General features: G+C 46.2%; 1 protein-coding gene across 2 annotated transcripts in view; it reads left to right on the top strand.

The window, feature by feature from the left end:
- The window catches only part of celsr2 (cadherin, EGF LAG seven-pass G-type receptor 2), a 43,985-nt gene that overhangs the window by 18,152 nt on the left and 847 nt on the right, over positions 1-24,986 (top strand). For both annotated transcript variants that reach the window (XM_053868002.1, XM_053868001.1), the window contains exons 2-33: positions 1,488-2,189; positions 6,914-7,136; positions 10,370-10,485; positions 10,563-10,651; positions 14,884-15,041; positions 15,735-15,898; positions 16,079-16,204; positions 17,282-17,445; positions 18,157-18,336; positions 18,406-18,519; positions 18,655-18,811; positions 19,149-19,290; positions 19,355-19,475; positions 19,549-19,732; positions 19,815-19,916; positions 19,996-20,090; positions 20,202-20,411; positions 20,482-20,665; positions 20,935-21,253; positions 21,519-21,686; positions 21,754-21,877; positions 21,987-22,187; positions 22,259-22,433; positions 22,530-22,642; positions 22,725-22,807; positions 23,161-23,287; positions 23,367-23,477; positions 23,577-23,707; positions 23,778-23,857; positions 23,922-24,071; positions 24,152-24,310; positions 24,401-24,611. In XM_053868002.1, the coding sequence (XP_053723977.1) occupies positions 1,488-2,189; positions 6,914-7,136; positions 10,370-10,485; positions 10,563-10,651; positions 14,884-15,041; positions 15,735-15,898; positions 16,079-16,204; positions 17,282-17,445; positions 18,157-18,336; positions 18,406-18,519; positions 18,655-18,811; positions 19,149-19,290; positions 19,355-19,475; positions 19,549-19,732; positions 19,815-19,916; positions 19,996-20,090; positions 20,202-20,411; positions 20,482-20,665; positions 20,935-21,253; positions 21,519-21,686; positions 21,754-21,877; positions 21,987-22,187; positions 22,259-22,433; positions 22,530-22,642; positions 22,725-22,807; positions 23,161-23,287; positions 23,367-23,477; positions 23,577-23,707; positions 23,778-23,857; positions 23,922-24,071; positions 24,152-24,310; positions 24,401-24,611 (5,383 nt within the window). The remainder of the gene's footprint in view (positions 1-1,487; positions 2,190-6,913; positions 7,137-10,369; positions 10,486-10,562; positions 10,652-14,883; positions 15,042-15,734; positions 15,899-16,078; positions 16,205-17,281; positions 17,446-18,156; positions 18,337-18,405; positions 18,520-18,654; positions 18,812-19,148; positions 19,291-19,354; positions 19,476-19,548; positions 19,733-19,814; positions 19,917-19,995; positions 20,091-20,201; positions 20,412-20,481; positions 20,666-20,934; positions 21,254-21,518; positions 21,687-21,753; positions 21,878-21,986; positions 22,188-22,258; positions 22,434-22,529; positions 22,643-22,724; positions 22,808-23,160; positions 23,288-23,366; positions 23,478-23,576; positions 23,708-23,777; positions 23,858-23,921; positions 24,072-24,151; positions 24,311-24,400; positions 24,612-24,986) is intronic.

Genomic DNA, 24,986 nt, shown 5'->3' with positions numbered 1-24,986 from the left:
AATGGTTTAGTTGAAGTAGATTTCCCAAATCAGTTCAGCTGTTCTGTCAGTGTCTGACCAGACGCTCAATTCCTCGAGCATGTGGTTCAGTGTGGACACAGGTGGCAGTGTGTTTACCGGAGTGTGTGTGCTTACAGTAAAGTGTGAATAGGAGGAGAGCGACCCCACTTGTGTCTGTGCTTTGATTTTGCTTCACTTCCTCTGTTAAGGCCCTGTATTATCACTGCGCTCGGAGCTCTCGCCTGCAAACAGAAGGATTAGGACCGTGTCGAACATGCTTCTGTTTCACTTCCTCCCTGACCTCCTCCCTCTCTCGCCCTCATCTTGGCGCTGTGTGTTTAAACTCCCCCAGTGCCAGAGCGGGACTGGTAACTTTGGGCCGTGCTGTTTGTTTGTGTGGTGCCTGCTTGCAGGTTCTGCTCCCTGGACCGTGTCCAGACCTCTCAGACAAAGTGTCCCATTGATAATTTTGGAGGGAGACGCAGACACTCTCTTTTTCATGAAACATTTCCGTCGATAGAGTTGGTTTTCTACGGTCAGCAGGGATCCTACGAGGCTTGTCTGCAACTGTGACCTTAGATGCAAAACATCTAAAAGACTGTCTCATTCTGTAAACAAATATTTGAAAGAGCTGAATGTTCAACCCCACCAATTGTTATGCTGCAGAATGGGTGAAAATAATAACAAAATGTTATGAACTCAGTCAACATGTACCAGAAATATTGTTATACATAGATAGAAAATAATAATATCTCTGTGCGGAAGGATAAAACAATAGTGCTTCAGCTGTTGAATCGGCCACTGGGGGCTTCTCTCTGTTGCATTAATACATTCATAATGAAGGAGATTCTTGCCCTCTGGCCTCAACAAAAGAAAGCGTGAATAAGGCGTGAAATTGGTGATTGGACTAGTCAGAGCAGCTTGTTCCTCCTGACCCTGATTTTCGCATGAAATTAAAAAATATGATGCTGTATTGTTGCGACATGACTTAATAACTTAATGAGTAGAATGAGATAGCATTTAAAGCACCACCAGAGTTTTATGAATGAGAAGAGTATTTAACCCACGTGTGACAACTTCCATCATCCCTATAAAAATATGCTACTATTTCAATAGAGGGCTGATGGATTAATAATACCCCATCATTTGATTAAGACAAGTCTCTTTTGTCAGTGATGCATTAGAACCCAGTGCTGTCCAAAACGTGCATCTATTTTTAAGTGACTCATATCGTAATTCACAGTATTTAAGTGACACCATCATCAACAAAGTCACTGGAGGCTGGATGCTGGTTTTCAAAACTGCTATTTTGCATGCTTTATGACTAAAATATTAATAATGATGATCAGAATAACAAATGACTCAAGTGTCGTTAAGTATTCCTTTGATTTTTTTCATAACATGTATCAATAATGCATAGAAACCCCTCCATCCAAAACACGTGAAAAATATTGATGACACTAACTATTTGTTCATTTTGTTCCCAGACGGCCTCCACTCTGTCTCTGCCCAGTGCCTCCTTCAGGTCACCATCATCACAGACGAGATGTTGTCCAACAGCATCACTCTCCGGCTCGCCAACACCTCGCAGGAGCACTTCCTGTCGCTGCTACTGGCTCAGTTTTTGGACGGCGTTGCTCGGGTCCTCTCAGCTGCTCCGGAAGATGTCGTCATCTTTAACATCCAGGACGACACGGATGTCAGCGCTCGGATCCTCAATGTCAGCCTGTCTGTGGCTGTCCCAACGCTGGAGCACCAGCCGCCCACCCGCCTCGGACAGAACAGAGACAGGAGCAGGAGAGGTGTGGACGGGAGCAGTGGAGAGTACTTTGGCTCTGAGGAACTCCAGGAAAGACTCTACTTGAACCGCAGCCTCCTGGCTCAGATCTCCTCTCAAGAAGTCCTTCCCTTTGATGACAACATCTGCCTGCGAGAGCCGTGCGAGAACTACATGAAGTGCGTGTCCGTGCTCAAGTTCGACAGCTTGGCGCCGTTCGTTGCGTCCGACACCATCCTCTTCAGACCCATTCACCCCATCGCTGGGCTCCGCTGCCGCTGTCCCACTGGCTTCACTGGAGACTACTGTGAAACGGAGATAGACCTGTGCTACTCCAAACCCTGTGGAGCCCACGGAGTGTGTCGCAGCAAAGAGGGCGGCTACACCTGCGAGTGCTTTGAGGACTACACAGGTGAGCACGTATTTCACCTCATTCTAGAGTCTGGCTCAATCCATAACTCTGCTATCATTGACAGCAGACATGAAAAGGAACCAGGCTGCTGTTTCTCACAAACCACGCGCATAAACCCCCTCATTCCCTCGGGAGCTCTGATGGCTCATCTGTGCTGTTCACTCTGGGCAGCATCATCATCATGATGGCTGTAGACTCCTCAGGATCAGCTATTGATCCGTCTGTCTAGTCGAGTTGAATGTTGAGGAGAGGCTGGAGAGACACAACTTTCAGTTAGTACCGTATTGAAGATAAATGCTTTCATGATATCCGCAGTGCCCAGTTTATTATGAATAATAAATGACATTTATCATTTAGTGATGCAGTATAGGCAACTGTGTGAGGTAACACAATAACAATAAAGTTTAATGTGACCAATACATGACGTTTATTCAAGAATTGTTTTCCGTTACCTTTATTAAGGAAGCTCATCCTCTTGTCAACAGTAGTTTTTAAAATATCCTGTACATCCACCACCTACTGTAGGTGGGCTGCCTCCAACAGTCAATCATTGCTGCCTCCTAAAGAGGAGCCATGACATCATCAACCTGTTTCTGTACTGACTCATTTCCGCTCACCTTTAATTTGAACAGACAAATGACTGATTGTTCTTTTCGTGTGCATAAAACTTGGAGTAAAAGAAAGCTGTTCATCAGACTGTCGACGGAGGTGGCTGTATCTGCCCTGCAGAATAGAACGATGCTCAGAATGATTGTTTATATTGTGCTGGTATTGCGTTACGGAAGTTTTAGTTATCAATAATAATGATATGGCTCCTGTTAACAGGATCTGCAGGCTTGCCAAACAGTGACCAAAATCCTCATTCACACCCTGAAAGGTTTAGATTAAGTCGCAAAGTCATTAAAGAGAGTTTAAAGGAGGAAGTTTCGAGTGGGACTAAGTTATGCTAATGCATGCCGACTAAGTGCAAGCTGAATATTTGGTAGCTGCTTCCTACCACTTTCATCTTTGGAGGTTAAGTGGGTCAAACTTTTTAAAGTGCTGTAGAGTTTCAGCTGCTTGTTTGAGCCTCCGTTTGACTTCATATGTAGTTTTTGGGCGTATTTAAAGCGTGTTAACTTATTGATGACTCTGAGCTGCTCGACTTTTAGTAGTGGCGTCCATTTTTAATGAAAAGACAGAGGAAGCCTCAGCCAGGAGCGAACATGAATGTGGGAAACATTTACAGTAAAATGCTAATGTTTTATTTAGGGCTGGAATAATCTGCCAATTAATTAGTGGCAGACAGGTTCATTAGTTGCCCATTCGTGACGTCATCGTTTTCTTAGCACAATCTGCAGAATGAATTGAAATGGCTAGAAACGGCGAAACGTGGAAATATGGGACCATTTAACGGACACATACCTTTCATTTTGAACAATTAAAATTACAATGGACAAATATTAATTATTTTTATTTATATTCATTTCTATTCTATTGACCACACAGACATCATGTTGCCGTGGCCCTCAACCAGTACATGTTGTAGTTAGTTGCAGCCCTAGTTATATCATTCCATAAATATACCAGTCGTTAGAATGAAGTAGCTACAGCTCTTTTCATACATTAATGGCCCGGCATTACAAACATTATCCTTCAGAAGCACTGTGTGTGGTAGAATCTCCATGTATATATTGAGTCAATGAGTTTGTTGCCACCAGTCAAAGGTGACTGTTTGACTTCTCGCAACCTTTAAAAAAAATATTCCTCTGTTAAGTGAACGTGCCGTTGACACTCACTAATGGTCTGAGCTACATTATAGCAGTCTATAGTCTAAGTTTCTCTTTGTATTAATGCTGCTATTTATAAAGAGTGCAATGGTGTCGATATCCCAGTGTGTGGGCTGCTTCCTCGTGGAGTGGCTCTCATGTATGCTGTGGGTGTCTGAGCTGAGCTATAGGTGCTTCTAATGCGAGTGTGCAGAGCCTGAGTGGGTGCATTTTCTCGAACTTCTATCTCCACTCAGCAGAGGGTTTTGTACCTGTGCAGGCTCTTGTCGACAATGCTAGAGTGTCCTGGTTATCACGTAGTGTAAGCATGTTCTCAGTTGTGAGCCCTCTCTCACAGGCTGCACTCTGGTCTAACATTGTGTTTGGGCATGAAGTGAATGTAGAGTTGGGGTTGTGCGCCTCACACAGTGAGATGGAGACTTGTGAAGCTCTACGTGTTAGTGATGCCTGCATGTGTGTGGTGGACTAGTGTGCGCCATCTGTGCGGAGGAGAATTTGGAAGACAGGATTATTAATCTTTAAAAACAGCGAGTCGTTGGTCAAACTCATGCCAAGAATCAAACTTTTTTTCTGTGCAAAGATTTTTGGAAGTGTCATTCACTGGCATTTTTTTAAACCGCTCTCAGTCTCTGTCCTCACCTCATGTCTGCATAATGGTAAGAACACGTTTGTGTTTAAATACCACTGATATGAATGAATGAATGTGATTAAAATGGCCTGCTCTTGAAGTGGGACTCATCTTTGGAGCAGCGCTGGTGCTCGACAGCCAAGTTATTCTGATCATTAAATAAGCATGAATAAGACATTGAGCGTTGAATAGTAGGAGAGACGTTTTAGCCAGATTATCCGTGACCCGTTTGAGTGACCTATTCTTGTCTCAGCAAAGGCATGCATTTTGGTGGTTTAACAAAAGTCATGCAGTCTTGAACATTAATCACTCTGAGCCATTAAGTTGTGTTTGCACAGGAGGTGGATAAAAGGGAGTGCTTTGATATAAAAACATCTTCTATAGTGCATTAGCAGGAAGGCCAAGGAACCGTTTCATGGGCTGAGTGGGAGCAAACATGAATACGATTCATTTGACAGAGTAGTGTTTGAGAAACAAAGAGACTTGGAGGCAGGAGCAGGAGAAAATTGAATTATTTTTGACCACACAGGCAAGTAGTGTATTTGTGTGTAACAAGTAACAACACAATCTCAGAAACAGTCAAGTTGCAATACAGTATAACCCTGTACTTAAAAGTTGGTTATGTGGAAGTTGCATCGTCAATATCATGTAAGTACATCATCCAAATGATTTGCCAACAAAGGCTTCTGTTTCAAACAAAACAACCCTGAAAGAAATTTGTTGAATCTTTAATATTCGTCTAAAATGAAAAATAGTAAAGTAATATATTTAGTCTTAGATTTATGAATATGAAAAATATATTTCTATAGATTTATTTATTGCGTTTTTTTAGAGGTAAATATTGAGCTTCCCACCAACAAACTGCATCTGTGATTGTGGTTCAGAAGCTGTGTTGTTGCTGTCTGCGGGGATCCGCCCACTCCTATGGAGCCGTGATGCTCCTCCGACTCTGCAGCCCACTTACTCTTGTTTACACATATAATTTGAATGCATTGGTCTTTTGTTCCCCATGAATAAGATTAGGAGGCTCAGGCCGATCATGATCTCTCAATCAAGTGCTCCTTTCCATGTATTATATTAGATGCAATTGTTCGATACAATAAACAATGAAATTGTTGTTGTTATTATAACATGTAGGTCTATTCACCTGTGGTGATTTATTGACTGAAAGGAGCAGGTTTCACCTCCAGCAGTGCAGCTGCAGTCGATCACCAGCTGCAAACATAGATGTTGTCAATGAGATGAACTTATCAAGAAGCGCAAATAAAGCCCAGGATCCCGGTTTGAATTATTGATGGGGGTGTTCTGTGAGCTTATGGCAGGACTGTTGACATGGCAGCAGAGTGGCAGCACCTTGCTGTGCAAGTGTCCTGCAGGGCTGTGCTTCCACTGTGAGGCAATTTCTCAGGATGCAACAACAGGACACTTCATCATGAAGCAAGGCGTCTCTGAGATAGTGGAGCCATCAACAAACATCTGACTGGACGTTTGACAGCTGCCACAGGAAGCTCTAATAATTCATTTCTGACAGCAAGAAGCTGAATTAATAACGAGCTTGACGGCAGCATGACAAAGGTTTTAGGTTCTAGCCTGCAGGTCAACACACAGGTCACCATTTGAACTGCACTTGTGATAACACGTGTCTGAATTATGAATAAGGTTTTTAACCTACTCTTCAGTGTATTTTAGCACTGAGCGATGAGCTGGTATTTTTAAATGTGTTTTTTAAATTATAGTGTGTTGAGAAATGTCCATTGTCTTTATAGCTTTTTATTGTTCCATTTGTGTTCCTATGGTTATCTGCTTTATTACTTGTATTAATTTTAATAATAATGCAATTTTCATAGTTGACGTTTCTTTTGAACCACATTAGTGAAAGGCCACTGGACTGTAAAGGAGCCGGGCGATTTTTGCTTCTACTCTTTGTGCAGGTCGCCACAGAGTCTCCACTGGTCTTTGGCACTAGTCTTATGTACTTTCTGACCCAATTCCCATCCCCCATTTGACCACACTTGGAACAGATTCAACCCCTTGATGCTCCAGAAGCAAGCAATGTTTAGTGGACTGTTGAGTGTTTAACTTGAACTGTCCCAAGAAACATGGCAGATGTGAGAGATGAAAAACAAACTATTAAGATTGCTATTTATTTGTGCATATTATGTTGACATCTTTGCATTTATGAATGATATTCAGCCATTGGCAGATGTAAAGTGAATCTAATGGTGACATATAGAGGCTGAGTGCTAGGGGGCGGGTGAATCTGCTTGTCAGGGAGACCATTTATCCTCATGTCCCTTCACCATTTTCTTCCCTTCTCCATCTTTTAGGAGAGCGCTGCGAGCTGTCGTCCCGCTCCGGCCGCTGCGCACCAGGCGTCTGTAAAAACGGAGGTCAGTGTGTCAACCTGCTGGTTGGAGGGTTTAAGTGCGAATGTCCTCTGGGGGGATACGAGAAGCCCTACTGTGAGATGACCACCCGCAACTTCCCCCCACACTCCTTCCTGACCTTCAAGGGCCTCCGCCAGCGCTTCCACTTCACTCTCTCGCTCACGTAAGAACCCCTGCCTACCTGCAATACACCTGTCCTGACACATGTCCACCCCCACACTCTCTCAAGTATTCAGCCCACCTCATATTTATGTAACCTAATGGTGCATAATAGCAGTGATGGAGTCAGACGGACACACACTGCTTCCACACACTGCAGGTCTGGACTGAATATTCGTTTTAAAAGTATGATATCAAGCCACCTGTTATTCATATAATGTATGATTATGTTCTGTAAAGCTGGGTTTCCATATGCCACTGATTGTGAGCTGAATTTTAAAATGTAAAATGAAATGAGTGGAAAATATCTAACACTATTGAATGCTCATCCTCAATTTTACATCAAAACAAAAATGTTTGTGTGATGAATCACTTGAAAGTGTAGGAGAACCAGAGTCATAATTTGTGTTGTAGAGTATGATTTGACCTTAAATATGTAGAAGCTGATGCTGGCACTTTCCCAGAGAGCTGCAGAAGATCTTTCACCATTGTCGTCAGCATTTTTGAAAAAACATGAAACAGTTGATTTTCAGCACATCGGCTAAGTGGATAGATTTTTTTTTAATAGTTTCAAATTGTGTCTTTTTGCGCAGGCGTTGCCGTCTGTTGGTCGTCAGATCGTGTCATGTCAAAGTCAGTAGACAGGTGGCCAGTGGGAGAATCAGGCTTCAGGGTCTGACTGCGAGTTGAAACGTAATGAACGATAAAAGCAGCCGGCTGTGTTTAAGGACTGTCACAACAACTATGATCTTCTTTTGCTATCAGAGGGAATGTGTTTCGCCGTTTTCACCTCAGATTCTGTCACTGGAGATGAGCCGGGCAGCAGTTGACACTCACAATAGCTGCAGGTGGATATCAAATCCCCCTTGTGAGCTTTATGGACTCGGCCTCTTTAAGCGAGGTTCAGATGACCGTCTTTTTTGATGGAGAACTGCTCCGACCAGTTTTGAAAGTGCTCTACATTTCACCGTCAGGTCAGAGAAGCTGTGAAGTAAAAGGTGCCGATACCAAAAGCTGCAGGCAGGTGAGGGGAACAAGCAGGCGTGGTCACCTGATCCTGGGCCGATCAGGTTTCTCCCAGAAAGGGCTTCTGTTTGTGACGAGGGGCTCAGGAAGCAGATCCTGTTCATGCTGAGTGACGGCTAATTTTAGGTTTCATCTTGTCGTCGCTTAGTTCTGCAATTAAGGTTGAGATTCCTCAGAAATTACAGGGTCTGCTCAATTTAATAATGCTTCCGATGATTTCTGAACCTGTCCTCATCGCGGCCGGTCAGAGTTCAAAGGTTGTATAGTTCAGCGCACAAGAAGGACCAGGTGATATGATTGTTTTTTATATGTCATTCAGTCTCAATTCTTCTCAATTCCTTAAACAGATTGTTTCAAAACACCAGCTTCTGAAGCATCTGTCATGATGCTACAGACCGTTTTACATTAAACAAACAACAAGGTTTCATCTGAAAATGATTGAAACAATACATGACTAAGAACATATCTCAATGCACTACATCTACCAGGACAGTCGCTGACAACAATGTGAATAAAACAAATATAATAATAATGAACAATCTCATTCATTCAGGAGTCATATCATTCAGGAGCAGGTTAGCTACAAACTGACTGTGCGATCATCAGCAAAAGTTGACCGTACCATCCATAAACATAGGATCAACCTGAAATTTTCCATGATTATTTATTATGAGCGTTGGAAAAAAGTAAATGTGTACACGTGTATATATCTTACCGATGCAGCTCCTGTCTAATGAAGACAAATGCAGAGAGAAAAGTAGATGCCCCGCTCCACAGCACGCCCCCATGTCTCGATGGCATCGCGTGACATCTCATAGAAGAGCAGACTGGTTGTTATTTTTACTGATGGCTGATGTGACATAGCATTTAGTTCCGGCTGATTACTCTCATAGTGGAGAGGTCTAGTCAGAGCAATCTTGAAGTCCATAGCTCAAAGGAAGGAGGGACGATGCTCCATAAAAGAGTATGGATCATTACTCTCGTCCTGGATGTGTGGAATCCATCTGACTGCTCTGTCTGTGCTCCGTCTCCATTATCTGCGGCAACATCAGCCTCCTCTTGCCTCAGAGGTCGTGATTATCACTTCTCTCAGTATACAGGTCAGCGGTGCCGTGCCCCCTGGCTCCTCTTTAGCTCAAGAAGACTTCACAAACAGCATCGCACACTGTAGATCTTCCCACCTAAGAGACTAGATGTGGGGGGGGGGTTGACAATCCTCCCCTCTGGCTAGAAAGCATTTTCAGGAATCTGATCATCTCCTCACATCAGCCAGCAGGAAGAAAGATGTGGCTTTCATGGAAGAATTTAATGCTGCTTTTCCATTCACGTGTTTATTTTTATCACTCACGGTTTTCTTTGCTAATTTGAGCGGCCATTAATGTGACTAATGAAGAAGGGATGCAGAAAATACACCGTAGAGCAGATGTGTACTCATAGGTCCCAGTTGTGTTAGTAATGATCACATCCTGTCGGCCTTTCGTGTCTACACATCCCAGTGACCCATTTACTCTGGATCACATTTACAACCTTGCACCACCACCGACAGGTAAAAGTGATGGTTTCGAGTGTAAGGCCCAAATAAAGATTAATAACAGGCATCTTCAACGAACAGGGTTCAGGATTTGTTGTGTACATTAATATGTAGGGGCGGCGGTTCACAGCAGGATGCTCCGCTCGGGTTTAAAAATAAGCAGAAATGTGAACCTATGGGTGAAGTTACACTGCCGACAGCCAGCAGGGATGAATTGCCTTTAACTTGCCATTATTCCAAACTGCATGTTTATGATGATAAATCGTCCCTCCTGTCGCTAACAGCTACTTTAACAACTGGTTCTATGTTTGTTGACCCTATTGTTGGTTTGTGAAACAGATATTTTTATTCCATCCTTGTCCCACCACTTTCCATCGCTATGCTTCCTCATGATCATCCTGCTCTTCTGGCATGTGAGATGAGGTCTTACTGGTCGCTATTAATGGGTCGACTCCTGAACATCTGAATGCTGCTCGCAGATCTAAACATGAATATAATTGAGATTTTTAAAAGGTAATACAGTTTTGTTTGAATTAGTTGCTTCGGTGGTATCCTCGTAAAAAACTGCTGAATAAGAATGCAATGATGATTGGTGGTTGATTCTTTTTTAGTGCAGTTTTGAAGACATTATCTCTCATTTGTTGAATTTGTCTTTAATCCTAACTGTTCCCGTGTTACAGATTCGCCACAAAAGAGCCCAATGGCCTGTTGCTTTACAACGGCCGCTTCAACGAGAAGCACGACTTCATTGCCATGGAAATCATCAACGAGCAGATCCAGCTCACATACTCCGCTGGCAAGACTTTTATTTATGGTTTTTCACTTTTCAATTCTCTGACTCTGTTGCCTAATAGTCGCCCATCTTGTTTGCAGGTGAGAGCAAGACCACGGTTTCCCCCTTTATTCCCGGAGGCGTGAGCGACGGCCAGTGGCACGTCGTCGAGGTCCACTACTATAACAAGGTAGGATTCAGGAGACAGGCTGTCAACGTGTCATGAACTTGATGTGGAATGTTTGGTTCCAGACAATGTGCTCACTCGTTTGATTGACTGCTGAGCTCACGGAGAGAGACGTTCTAATTCTCTGAAAGCTCTGATAATAACAGACAGCTGGCATGTGCTTTCACAGGCGAAAAATAGGAAACTGAATTTGTTCAGTGGGTGTAAGCAGACCGCCGCTCTAATCGGTGATCTTTACTTCAGTGCGTCATCTCAGTCAGGCTCCAGAATCGGCACTGACGGCCGTGTTTCTGGAGGAGAGCCAGGGCGACTCGAGGGGGTGTGACGACTGAAGGAGTCTGTGTTTTTACTGAGAAGCTCGGACTGAGCTAAATGTCTGCTGCCTTCCTCTCTTTAAACATCACAACAACTCAATCAGCAAAGGAATGTCTGGAGCTGGCGAGGCAGCACTTTCCCAGCCCGGCCAGAACACTGGAAGTAACGCTTGAGTCAAGTGAGGAAGTCACTTTGCATCATAAAGATGTTTCCCGGCAACACCCCCTCCGTGCACATCTTCTATTCAGCGGCTATCATAACATGGGCTTGTCAGATTTCAGGAGCAGAACTGATGAAGGATTGGAATCTTGTTGCTTTTTGGATAAAAACCAGTTGGCCCTCAATTAAAGGAACATTACGAGTCTCATTAATTCGATCCAAAACAACAATCCTTGATGTTCATAACAAGGTTGAAATAAGGACAGTTAACTTTGGTAAGATGATAGACTGAATTCTTGAATGAGTGGGGAACATTGAACAATGAGTGTCAGGTCATTATGAAAAGATGCTTTGGTGCCTCATAGCCTCTTGTTCAGGAGACAATCTGTGTGTGACAGATGAGTGCACTGCAAATATGGAAATCTATTTATCATTTAATAAAAGCTTAAATAAATGTTTTGTCTAGGAAAAAAACAATAAAGCATTTTCACATATAAATATTTTTACTGTAAGAAAAATGAGTCTTGCTTCTTCTTAGCAGGTTTTTACACCTGTATTTAGATAGTAGTAAGGTAAGACAAGTGATGATAGGCATAGGACTGCGACTTCAGCATGTTAATCTTGATTAATTGATGTGGGAAATAAATTATTTATTGGTGCACACAAGGTAGACTAATCACATTCCTTCACTGGAACCTATGCTCTGCATTGCACAACTTGATCTCATCACAAAAAAACATGATGACTGTATGAGATTGGGCTGAGGAACGAGAAAGAAAAAGAAAAAACTTCAGGATAGAAGCACAAACAAAGTTGTTCTGGGTTCTTTTTGCAGCTTTCACCCAGACTTTTCAGTGTGTGCAAATCCAACTAATATCAAATATTAGTCTGTGATTAATGGTTATAAATTCATTATTAAACCTAAAAAATATATATACTGTACATATTATTGTAAAATATATTATTGTCATGAAAAATTGTGGCGTCAACAGATGATGTCACTAATATTAAGCAATATTCTGGCCGACCTTTTTGGCAATGTGATCGGTGAGGCAATGTGAGCGGTTGTGATACCGCCGTATGAGGAGACATGTCACCTTCAGACCCACTGCCTTTCTGCATGGAAAGGAGCTGAGTGAGGTGGTGTGAGAATCATGAAAATGTCTTGGGAGGTTTACCATGCGAACTTGAGTCGGTCAGATGAAAATCCCCATCCTTCAGTCTTCATCACTGAGGGAAAATACCTCGCCTCAAGAGTCTTTTAGGTATGGCCACGGCTCCTCCCACTCGAGGTGTCCGCAGGGGGTGGGGAAGGGTGAGGCCAGCTGAGGAGGGGGCATTTAAGATTAAAATGTGGCTTTCAGCGTGGCGGGGGACTGTGGAGAATGGCAATGACCGCTGCTTTTGTGTTTGTCTCTGCTTCCTTTGGGACCATGAGCGGTGAATGATGCGGCCCCGGGGAAGGTGCCCCTCTCTCTCTCTCTGTTCTCCCACTCAGACGGGAAAGCAGAGCAGCAGAGGAGCGAAAGGAGGGTAAAGAAAAGCGGAGAGAAGTATTGACTTGGTCTTTGAGCGGAGACGCTGCGCTTCAGGGCTGAGCTCTCTAGTTGCTATGGTTTTTCCAGTCAATCTTAGATCCCATATTTGTACTGCTCGCCCAAGTCCTGCTCCCGTCAGCCTTTGTGACAGGGAACTCATATTCCCATAATCCCCTGTCGTGGCGGGCGAGAGCGCTGTTTAATAGGCTGCTGAGCAAATATGTACCTTCCAATCAGCACTGACAGGACAGGGTTTTGTAGCGGAGAGAGACGTCCTGACAGTTGCTCATTATTGGAGAGTCAACAGCCGTGACTGATGACAGCAGAGGTCAGCGAGAGAGCGTCCAATCTGGAGCCCTGCCGCGCTCAAAGACTTTCACAGGAAGGAAGAGGAAATTGTGGAAGCGCAGCAGCAGCTCATGAGGATCTCACCTTGGCTTACTTCACATTTTCATTGTCTGAAAGTTGCAATGAAATTAGCCACATAGACTGAACTCAAGCGTGTACCATTTTCCCTGCTCTCATCTCTGAATTCTGACCAGCTTCCACTAGAGTAGAAGGTAATCTACTTACACTAATAACTTTTAAGTAAGGAGATAAGGTGTAGGTTTTGAGTTCATTTAATGTAATTATTTTTGTCTTCTCAGATGTAATCTTTTTCCAACTAATGTGCTTAGCGAGCAGATTTTCATGTCACTCATCTCTGCTACTAAAGTTTGAGTAATGTTCCCAAAACGGTAATGTTCCATTTTGGCTTAAATATAATTGTCACTGAACTGAAGGTTACTGTTTGCAGAAGTATTCTTTTTGCTTTTGCTTATATTTTTTATTTTTTCGGTGTACCATTTTGACAGGCTCAAATAGAATTGCCTCAGAGAGTGAAATATACCTACAATGCTCAGCCTTTGTAGTCGACAACAACTGGATTAGACAATGAAGCGCATGGACTGAGACTGAAGCAAGTCTGTTGCCCAGACTCTTGTTTGTGGAGAACAGAGAAGTCCATCCTTCCATGCACCCACATTTCCAGTCCCTCTGCCAACAAGATTGTGAGATTGTCAGTGTTTGTCTATGTCTGTGCGCAAATGTAACTCCAAAATTGCACATATTTTGGCCTCACTGGCTCCAGTTGATGAGCACCTTTTTTATCATATTCCAACACATCCACACTCAGCAGTGCCGATCTGCAGTGTGTGTGCACACATTTGTGCTTATTTCCACCTGTTGTCCCATTCAGCGCTTTGCCATATTTCAGATGCACATTTGTCAGATAACATGAATGTAGGGCAATAATATTGCATGAAAAAAATCAGGGGTTTAATATTTCACCACATTTCACTACAAAATAAATGAAGGAAACTTTGCAAACAAGTAGAAAGCAGAGTGAACGTTCATTTTCAATTTCCCTTTGAAGTGAAGCAGAAATGATGCAGTCAGGACAGCTGAGTATTTGGCTCTCTGGAGGATTTAGTGGCCTAACGTACGGACAACTGTATAATCAAACGGCAGACGACTTCTCAAACAATCACTTTCATTTTTGGCGACAAAATTATTGCTCCTTAATCCCATCTGAGCAGCTGAGGGCTCGGCCGTGTGTCTGGCCTGTCAGCCTCTCAGTTGCAGTGTGAGGAGGGGGTCAGTGTGCCCATCACACCAGCTTGAACCTGTACCTCGGGTTAAGAAGAGCCTTACGTGACCCCAGAGCAACTGCCCGGTTAGAAAGAAGGTCGTGACCTTTATTGACAGCGTCATCATTCTCCCCTCCTCCCTGCAGGCTCCTCCTCCTGTTGTTGCTCCTTTCATTGATTTCACAGACAATGAAGACTATCTTTTGTGGACAGGGACGAGTGTGTGCCCTAGTGGATGCGTGTTTCCAAGCTGTTGGGGTATGAATTTATAAATAACCAAGCGACACCATAATCTACTCAACAAAGCTGGTGTGCAGCTCGGCGGTGGCAGAGGCTCCTACAAGTTTGGGGATTAAGCCTCGACATAACAAAAATGCACCATAACAAAAATACCTTTTCTCTCCAGCTCATATCCTGCTGCTATTTATAAACTCTGAGGCTCATACTTGTCAGAAACAGAAGCAACTGCAGAGGTTTGGCTGACACCTCACCTAATGTGATGGCTTTCATTTGTTACATAACTAACCAATTGACTTGTTTTCGAGCTACTGCTCCCCAAAATGTGATGTTTTTGCCTGGCTCTCTCTCTGAACAGCCGATCCTGAACCAGGCCGGACTGCCCCAGGGGCCATCAGACCAGAAGGTGGTTGTGGTGACAGTGGACAACTGCGACAAGTCTGTGTCTCTGAGGTTCGGCCATGTGTTGGGAAACTACACCTGCTCTGCACAAGGGAGCCAATCGGGATCCAAGAAGTAAGCAAGACCTCCCTTTGACTCTTCATTTTTAAAAAGTACATTTGAAATAAGCCCACATCACTGTGACATCCAAACAGATGGTGAGATTTAGTGAAACTACTGTGTTCTTGGTTAGACGATGCACCAAACTGTGCCACGAGGGGTTTCACCTCTTCAGAGGAAAACTGACTAAAGGCACTGAACAACAGCAGACCTGCTGTTGTGAGAGCTCTCCTGAGGTTCTGTGCCACAAATGATGTGCCGGAAACATGACATGTTTCATCTTTCTCTATCATTCCGGGATTTCTATCCTGACTTGTAGTTTTGAACAAAGCTTGCTCTGCTGGTGCTTTAAAAGCTGAGGCATGACTAGTTTGTTTCACGTTTAGCTGCCTCGCATCAACATATATTAATGCAGTCGTCAGGATAAAAAGGAACCAGTGAATAAACTTTTGGTGTCCCGGAGTTCTGTGTGTATTGAAGGTTTAGAGGCTCATGACTATCTGAAACACAACGCACAATTTAATCATTGAAATAAATAATAATAAAGTGGCTGGAACTCCAGTGGCACGGTCCGAGTCCTTGGAGGATGTTTTATTGATTTGATTGTGACTTGTTCTGATGTAGTCACATGACAGTTATGCGCTGATGTTTTTAGCTCCTCAGAATTATGTAGTCAGTCATACTGCATTTAACTGTCTGTTTTGTCAGATCGCTGGACCTGACGGGGCCCCTGCTCCTCGGTGGCGTCCCCAAACTCCCCGAAGACTTCCCAGTTCGTAACCACCAGTTCGTAGGCTGCATGAAGAACCTGCGCATCGACAACCAGCGCATCGACATGGCCGGCTTCATCGCCAACAACGGCACTCTGGCGGGTGAGAAGCTTCATGATGCGACGCGGCGGAGGATTATCCTCTTTAACCTGTCAGCAGCGAGTGAGCTGATACCTGTGTCGGCTCAGAGTGGCCGATTATCTTCGGGCGCTGTGACACTGTGATTGCGACCGGTGAGGGATGCAACTGCAATTTAGATGTCTGTTTCCCCCGCCCGCCCAGGATGCTCTGCCAAGAGACACTTCTGCAACAACAACCCATGTATGAACGGAGGAAGCTGCGTGAACCTTTGGGGATCCTTCAGCTGCGAATGTCCACTGGGTTTTGGAGGACAGACCTGTGAGAGAGGTGAGTTTGTGACGCTGCTTGGAAGCGCGAAAGAGAAGCATTGATCTCAGAAAATGTTATTTATGAATCCAACCCAACGTTGAGCTGAGGTGTTGTTTGTGGTGATGAGAAAAGTTTGCTTTGTCTGGAGAGGACGCGGTGTGAGGTTTCTGCTCCCGTGTTCTCTGGTGTCCGGTTGTGTTCCACCTGATATTCTGCTGCTGCTTTCGATGCTGATTTATGGTTTACAGCAATGTGAGTCGACCAGAGGAAGAGAAATGAGCCAGGCAGAGGAAAACAAGACTTTTGTTTGATTGAAAGAGGTTGAAAGTGGATTCATGCTGCAGACATCAACCCCAGCCACACAAACCTGAGCAATGACCAATGACCTGTGCACAAACAAACCAAACGTCAGCAGCTGCACCACAGCATTCAGTGGAGAGTGACTGTCATGAGACGGATTAGAGGATGTGTGTTCTTTAAAGAAGGCAACGTCCTTTAAAAATGTTATTTCATCATTTATTCAACATGGAGCAACACATGTCTTACTCTTTCAATACCACCTACCATCACCACTAACCTGAGCTGTAACAATAATAATGTTTCTGCAATTTCACGCCCTCTAATGTGGCTGTCCTGCTGTCAGTCTATTGTCTTGTAATGTTCCTAGTTTCACCATTGCACACACGCCAAACCTGCCTCATTATTATCATTAGTATTATTAATGTTATAGCTTAAGATATATGTATTATAATGACTGAAAACAGCACATTCCTCTGAGGTGAAGTGTTTGTGATGCAATATGATAAAAGAAAGCAGTGTTTTCAATGTTCCCTTCTGGTGAACTAAAGTGATTCTCTTGTCTGTCTCGTCTCATCCTCCGGGAAACTGCAGACTCCTTATCGCGTTCCTGTTTTAATGAGACTTTTTGTCGCTATAGTCATGGATGTGGTGTTAAACAGAGGCAGAGGTCATCGCTCACATGCTGATCCTTATCGTCGCCAGAGCGCGTCACCAACAGTCATCCATCCACTGTCATCTTGTGCTTGGACGTCATGGATTCTCATGAATGTCATCATTTTCTTCTCTTCCCTGTAGTTATGGCGAGTCCACAGCGTTTCCTAGGCAGCAGTCTGTTGCAGTGGAACAACGTGGCCACGGCGACAGTCCCCTGGCACGTGGAGCTGATGTTCCGCACACGCCAGGCCAGCGCCACCTTGATGCACATCTCCTCGGAGCTGCTGCACAACCTCACGCTGCAGGTTAGAGTCTCATGACGACCTGTTTTTCCAGGTCACCTTGCATCATTTTATGCATCACATCACAAAAATGTTGCAACGCAGAGAAATATTGGTTTTACCTTCAGGCAGAATAATACTGATTTTTTTTTATCATTATGCATTAATTAAGGAAGGAAGGAATCGAGTTATTAATATTTAAGTTCATTACTGACGTTGAAGGTGGTTGCAGGCGCCACCTGCTGGCTGTCGAAGGTTCAGCACTCGTACTCGTCCACCACAGGAGGTGTCGCATTCATACTATGACTGAAGCACTGAATTATAATGGATCGGTTTTTACCGGCGCAAAGAGACATTTTTGTTATCCTAAATTTTATTTTATTTTAATATTTTTTTCCTAAACAGAATTTATTCATGAGAGAGAGCACTCCTTGTGGAACGTCCAGGATTGAAGCATATATATTCACATGAACAACTCATTTATATACTATCTTTCAAATCAATTTTAAAAGATTCACTGTCTGATTTTTTGCAGTATGTACAGTTAGAATGTACATTATTGTTATAATTATTATTGCTGTTGTTGTTATTATGATTATTATTACCTCTTTCTTCATGTTCTTCTAGTTCTTCGATTGTTTTAGTCTGTTTTTGCTCACCTCTTGTGACTGCTTCAACTCTTGCGTTAGTTGTGTCGCCACGTCCGCAGCTGACTGTTGTCTTGTGTTTGTGCAGCTGCGCGGGGGGAGCGTGCTGATGGGTCTCCATCGCGGAGAAGACTCCACTCTGTCCCGCGTGGAGGAGGTTCTGGTGAACGATGGAGAATGGCATCATCTGCAGCTCGACATCAGCAGCTTGGGAGGTCCAGCGAACCTCCACAGAGCAGTTCTGTCTCTGGAACATGGACTGTACATGGTGAGTGCTGTCTCAGCTTTGTCAGCGTCACAGTGAACTGCTGCTGATCTCAAAAGTTCTGAACATCAGGCCAGTATGGAGGTGGATGGGACGCTGAAGGACTCCAAGCTGAAGACGGTGAGCGTCGGAGGATCAGCAGGGCCTGATGGGAAAGTTCAGCATGGTTTCCGAGGCTGTATACAGGTCAGAAACTGTTTATTTTAAGGGCATGAATTGCTCGTTGTTTTTTCTTTTTTCTTCTTTTCTTCTGTCTTCTTTTCTTTTCTTCCTTTTTTTGTAAAATTGCTGTTGCCTCAATCAAGTTATCGTCTACCGTAGGGTCTTCGGGTCGGTGGAGCTTTAAGTCTTTCACAGGCCAGGAAGCAGAACGTGGAGCAAGGTTGTAACGTTCCGGACCCATGCAGTTCCAGCCCCTGTCCGGTCAACAGCCTCTGCAGCAACAAGTGGGACAGCTTCTCCTGCACCTGCCTCAACGGTCAGTGGAGGAGGGGATAATGATGGGAGTAATAATGATAGAACAAAGAGGTATCATATTAAGGCCAAACATACGTTTGTTGAAAAGTTTTAGGTCACTGAATCAAGATAAGGAAAGTCGGAATTCATGAGTTAAATTGACAAGCTAAATTAAAAAAGACCAGTGCTGAAGACAGAAATACAGGAATTCAAAATCCAGTTCAAAATGTTGCTACTATATAGGAATATGTATATTAATTTATTTACCTGGAAGTTCATCTTCAAGCTCCAGCCCTGGTTAAACATTATAAAATTGTAAATCTGTGCATCCATTTGTTGATGTGACCTCGACTTGACAGGTTACTATGGCACCAACTGCACCGATGCCTGCTCCCTGAATCCCTGCGAGCACGAGTCCTCCTGCACCAGGAAGCCCAGCTCCTCTCGTGGTTACACCTGTGACTGCCCCAGAAACTACTTTGGCCACTACTGTGAGAAAAAGTAAGGAGAATCATTGTTTCCGTTGTTGGTCTGGTGGGGAACTAAACAACGTGGCTCCCTGCAGGACGGACCTGCCGTGCCCTCGAGGGCGCTGGGGTCACAAGACCTGTGGACCCTGCAACTGTCAGACGGACAAGGGCTTCGACCTGGACTGCAACAAAACCAGCGGGGAGTGTCGCTGTAAGGTGAGCGGGATCGATGAAGATGGTGATGAAAGCACTGGAGTCATTGTTGACGTTGTGTCTTCGTCCCTCGCAGGACAACCACTACCGCACGGTCGGCAGCGACACCTGCCTGCTGTGCGACTGCTACCCCGTGGGCTCCTTCTCCAGAGCGTGCGACCGGGAGAGTGGCCAGTGCCAGTGCAAGCCCGGGGTCATCGGCCGCCAGTGCGACCGCTGTGACAATCCCTTCGCAGAGGTCTCTGCCAACGGATGTGAAGGTGTGGAAAGATGGTTTTTTATGAAATCACGTGCAGCGTTGAGACCTCCTCATCATCTCCACTCCTGCTCCACCTCTCACAGTCATCTATGACAGCTGCCCTCAGGCCATCGAGGCTGGGATCTGGTGGCCCAGAACCAAGTTTGGCCTCCCTGCTGCAGTTCCATGTCCCAAAGGGACTCTAGGTATGTCAGGCTTCTCATTAGCAGACAGTAATGGCAGATTTTGCCTTCAGCCATTTCTTCCCTCCCTGCTGCTTCTCAGGCACTGCCATCCGCCACTGTGACGAGCACAAGGGCTGGCTGCCCCCCAATCTCTTCAACTGCACCTCCATCACCTTCAGCAAACTGAAATCTCTGGTACGCACCTCCAGTTCAGTCTCGCTCTGCCGAGATAAAGCAGCTGCTCTTTGGATTTATGAGGCACACATTGGTTTGGTGAAGCTTGAATGTCCATGTTTTTATTTACAGTCGGAAAAGCTCTTCCATAATTCATCGCAACTGGACTCAGCGCAAGTCCAGCACACAGCCGCCATGTTGGCCAACGCCACCCTGCACACGGACAAGTACTTCGGCAGCGACGTGAAAATAGCGTACCGGCTAACACAGAGCCTCCTTCTCCATGAGAGCAGCCAGCAGGGCTTCAACCTGACGGCCACGCAAGACGTCCACTTCACGGAGGTGACTGGTCACCCCTCACTGTGCTCTCAAACTCAAAGCAGTCTGGTAAAGTATTTTCTGTCTGCATCAGAACCTGGTGCGAGTGGGCAGCTCCATCCTGGCCCCTGATAATCAGCCTCACTGGGAACTGATCCAGCACACTGAGGGCGGCACGGCGGCACTTCTGCGCCGCTACGAGGAGTACGCCAGCACCCTGGCACAGAACATGAGGAAAACCTATTTGAGTCCATTTACCATCGTGACGCCTCATATTGGTGAGTGTCACTGTAAACTTCGTTATTCAAAGTGAGTCACGACTTTGAGTCTCTGGTTCTTCAGTTGAGAACCATAAGAAAAGGATAAGTGAATGTCATATTTATGTTCTATCAATTACTGTCATTTTCAGTATTGCCACATCACTTACTCACAAATTTGGGATTTAGAGACATGAAATCCTAAAACTTTGCCATCATCACAGGCCCACATTTGTTTGTCTAGCCTTCATTCTTTCGTTCGTCATCTGAGCCTGCTTGTGTTTCCTCAGTCATCTCCGTCGACCGGCTGAAGAAGATGAATTTTGCCGGCGCCAAACTGCCACGATACCAGTCTCTACGAGGCCCACGTCCCCTGGACCTGGAGACGGCCGTCACGCTCCCCGACTCTGTCTTCCAGCCACACGTGGACACCAAGGGACACCGACACCTGGACGTCTTTCCCGAGTCCTCCCTGAGAAACCGCTCCGCCAACAGGAAGAGGCGACACCCGGACGACAGCCAGCAGGACGCGGTCGCCAGCGTCATCATCTTTCACAGTCTGGCCGCACTGCTGCCAGAGAGCTACGACCCCGACAAGAGAAGTCTGCGGTGAGTGACGCCCATACATGACGCAGCCAATGAGACCTTCTCCTGTAGTTGTACTTATCATTTTTTAATATTTATTTTAACAGTGTTTTGGGGTTGAGCCTCTTGAGCATATCTTTATTTACCGTTAACAGTTGGAAGTGTGCTCATTCATTTATATATTTATTTTCACAATTATTTTAAGGGTTTTGGATTCAGGATTCTGCTTTTTGTTTGATCAAGCCTCACAGAAAACGATTAATAAACAGTTAATAAATGGCATTCCCAGAGTGCCGAAGCGTCCGGTCATCAACACGCCGGTGGTCAGTATCACGGTTCATGACAACGACGAGCCGCTGCAGCACACGCTGGAGAAGCCCATCACCGTGCAGTTCCGCCTGGTGTCCACCGAGGAGCGCTCTAAACCCATCTGCGTCTTCTGGAACCACTCCATCCTGTGAGCCCGCACTCCTCAGCTGGAGAGATGAAAGTGTGTTCTAAAGTGTTGCTGTGCGTCCTTCCAGAGCGGGTAACGGCGGCTGGTCTGCCAAAGGCTGTGAGGTGGTGTTCCGAAACAACACGCACATCAGCTGCCAGTGTTATCACATGACCAGTTTTGCGGTGCTCATGGACGTGTCCAGGCGAGAAGTGAGTGACGTGAGGGACAGAAAAAATCGTCTTCCTTGAGTTGGAAGTCCAGAGACCTCTCGTGGTGATATTGAGTGTGAGGCTTTAAGGTGGTCTCTGGTTCTGTCAGAATGGAGAAATCCTGCCCATGAAAATCCTGACCTGGAGCACGGTGGGCGTGACCCTGGGCTTCCTCCTCCTGACCTCCGTCTTCCTCTTCTGTCTGAGAGCCATGCAGAGCAACAAGACCAGTATCATGAACAACGGCGCCACCGCCCTCTTCCTGTCCGAGCTGGTCTTCATCCTCGGCATCAACCTTGCCGACAACCCGGTAAATGATCACGTCCCTTTCTCCTCGTCTGTCAGCTTTATAACCCCGGTGTTGTTCCTGGTCCGCCACAGTTCGTGTGCACCGTCATCGCCATCCTGCTGCACTTCTTCTACCTCTGCACCTTCTCCTGGCTCTTCCTGGAGGGGCTGCACGTCTACCGCATGATCAGCGAAGTGCGTGACATCAACTACGGACCCATGAGATTCTACTACCTGATTGGCTGGGGGGTTCCCGCCTTCATCACGGGTGAGATCATTCAGACAAACTCCTGTCAGTTCGGAAACGACAAAACACCATTATTCGTTCCAACACGCTCCACATGCTCTTTGTTGCGATGTGCAGGTTTGGCCGTCGGACTGGACCCCGAGGGCTACGGGAACCCGGACTTCTGCTGGCTCTCCATGTACGACACTCTCATCTGGAGCTTTGCCGGTCCCATCGCCATGGTGGTGTCGGTGAGTCACAGTCTCATGGTGCAGCCGCCCCGAAGCAGGAACATGACAGTGTGGAGATCGCTGACGCTCCTCATGTCCACAGATGAACATCTTCCTCTACATCCTGTCGTCCAGAGCGTCCTGCTCACCCAGGCACCACAGCATGGAGAAGAAGGAGCCTCGGAGGTGAGCGCCGTTCACATCAACTTCCTGTTTACTTGAAGTTGTCTGTGATCATATTATCCTGTGAACAACCTGAGAGATGTACTCTCCTTCGCACCTTCATATCCTGTTTAGTCCTTGTTTTTTCCTCCCCTGGATTGTTTTGCTCAGTGAGTCAGGCGGCCTAAACAGAGCTGAGCTGAAAGGCTGAGCTGTTTCCTTTTCACACCACAATCTAGACATCAATTCAACCACGGTTCTTCTGTGGTGGAGAGGAATGTTCTCATCCATGATGTTCTTGGTTTAGTTCTGCTGAGCCTTCAATTGTCTCCTCTGTTCAGAGCGGAAAATCTGACTCACGTGACCTTTGTCCTCAGCTCGGGCCTGAAGACGTCTGGTGCTGTTCTCTTCCTGGTTCTGGTGACCTGCTTCCTAGCGCTGCTGTCCGTCAACAGTGACATCATCATCTTTCATTACCTGTTTGCCGGGTTCAACTGTGTGCAGGTGAGTTGGCCGCGTCACAATCGTGCTCGCGCGTTTGTTTCAGTCCAGATGGTTGTGACGATTCTCTCCTCCCATCCAGGGACCGTTCATTTTCCTCTTCCGCATCATCTTCAACAAAGAAGCCCGGGCTGCCATGAAGTACTGCTGCGGCCGCAAGCCGCCCGAGCACATGCTGAAATCCAAGACCTCCGTAAGTCTCTTCACTTCTCTGGCTTCATTCGCCTGAATCTTCCCCCCGTCAGGGTTGGATGCTCTGCTGGACTGTGTTGACGTTTCATTGAACTTTCAGAGCTTCAAGTCCAACACCAACTACGTGGACGGCCGACTGTACCACCTTCCCTTCGGGGACTCCAGCGTGTCTCTGAACGGAACCATGCAGAGCGGCAAGAGCCAGCACAGCTACGTCCCCTTCGTGCTGCGGTAAGAGCCCTCACCTGGGCAAATGCCCGTCTGTAACGGAGGAAGTGACTCACCTGAGCCGTCCTCACAGGGACGAGGGGCTGGGCAGCAGCCAGGCCCACATCGCCCTCAACGATCACACCTCGCTCTTCCACGAGACTAAAGAGAACGGTGAGTTGTGGCCTCGGAGCAGCCACCTGGTCGCTCTGCAAATCTCTCACTGTCTCACTCTCAGATGGAGACAGCGACTCAGACAGCGACTTGTCTCTGGACGACGACCAGAGCGGCTCGTACGCCTCCACACACTCCTCGGACAGTGAGGACGAGGAGGGCCCGCTGCCTCCGGAGGAATGCTGGGAAAACCTGGCCGCCCGGAGACCACAGGGTGAGAGGCTCTCCACCACAGCTGCATGCCTCATGTGACTTGTGGCTGATGCACCAGAAACACCTTTTGTGCGTGTCCAGACAACGGTGGGGCGAAGATGGTCAGTGCCAGCGATTACTCCGGCAGCGACACGGAAGCCGACCGGCTGAGGGTGGAAACTCCTCTGTCCCGGACAGACGAGCGGCCGCAGGACTGCCCCCCGGTGCTGCTGCCCCACTTCCACACCCACCCGCACAAAGGTGGGTGGCCCAAACTAACCCGGAGCGGCACACCGCCGCCCTGAGTCTGAGGCCGGCACATCCAACGCTGGTGATGCTGTGTGCTCGCAGGGATCCTGAAGAAGAAGCAGCTCTCTCCCATCGTGGAGAGAAACGGTTTCAACCGGATCCACAACGAGCTCTGTGAGGACGCTCCGGGCGCTGCGTCGCCTCGCAGCGAGAGGAGAGTCGCCGGCGCCAAACCGGGCCTGTCGGACCAGATGAACGGAGTCGCCATGAGCATGAAGGCTGGGAAGGCGGAGGGAGACTCGTCTGGATCAGAGTGAGTGACATGGACATGATCGTCCAGGTGTTGTTGCACGTCCTCTCCGGTCTGTGTGTGACAGCAACGTTGTCTTCTCGAGTTTCCTCATTGTTTAGTCGCAGAGGTACAGCAGTGTTCACCATAAAAATGGAGACGATGTTAGTTAGTAATTTTTTATCATAACAGATGTGTAGGTCTGCTCTTGGGTCTTGTTTATCCTGCCTTGTGGGGACCAATGTTTGACAAAACACTCCACCACAAGGTTGAGCCTCAAAGTGAAGATGAAAATTTCAAAATAACTGGGTTCCAGTTTGGTCCAGAGTCCTGGTCCGGGTGAGCCATGTGATGGTTAGGTTTAGAGTGTGAGGCTGGGGAAAGGGTGATGGCCATGAG

This window comes from Synchiropus splendidus, chromosome 6, assembly GCF_027744825.2.
Source record: "Synchiropus splendidus isolate RoL2022-P1 chromosome 6, RoL_Sspl_1.0, whole genome shotgun sequence".
Classification (NCBI taxonomy): domain Eukaryota; kingdom Metazoa; phylum Chordata; class Actinopteri; order Syngnathiformes; family Callionymidae; genus Synchiropus; species Synchiropus splendidus.
Note: the sequence above shows the minus strand (reverse complement) of the source record. Positions and strands in the feature narration are given on the sequence as shown.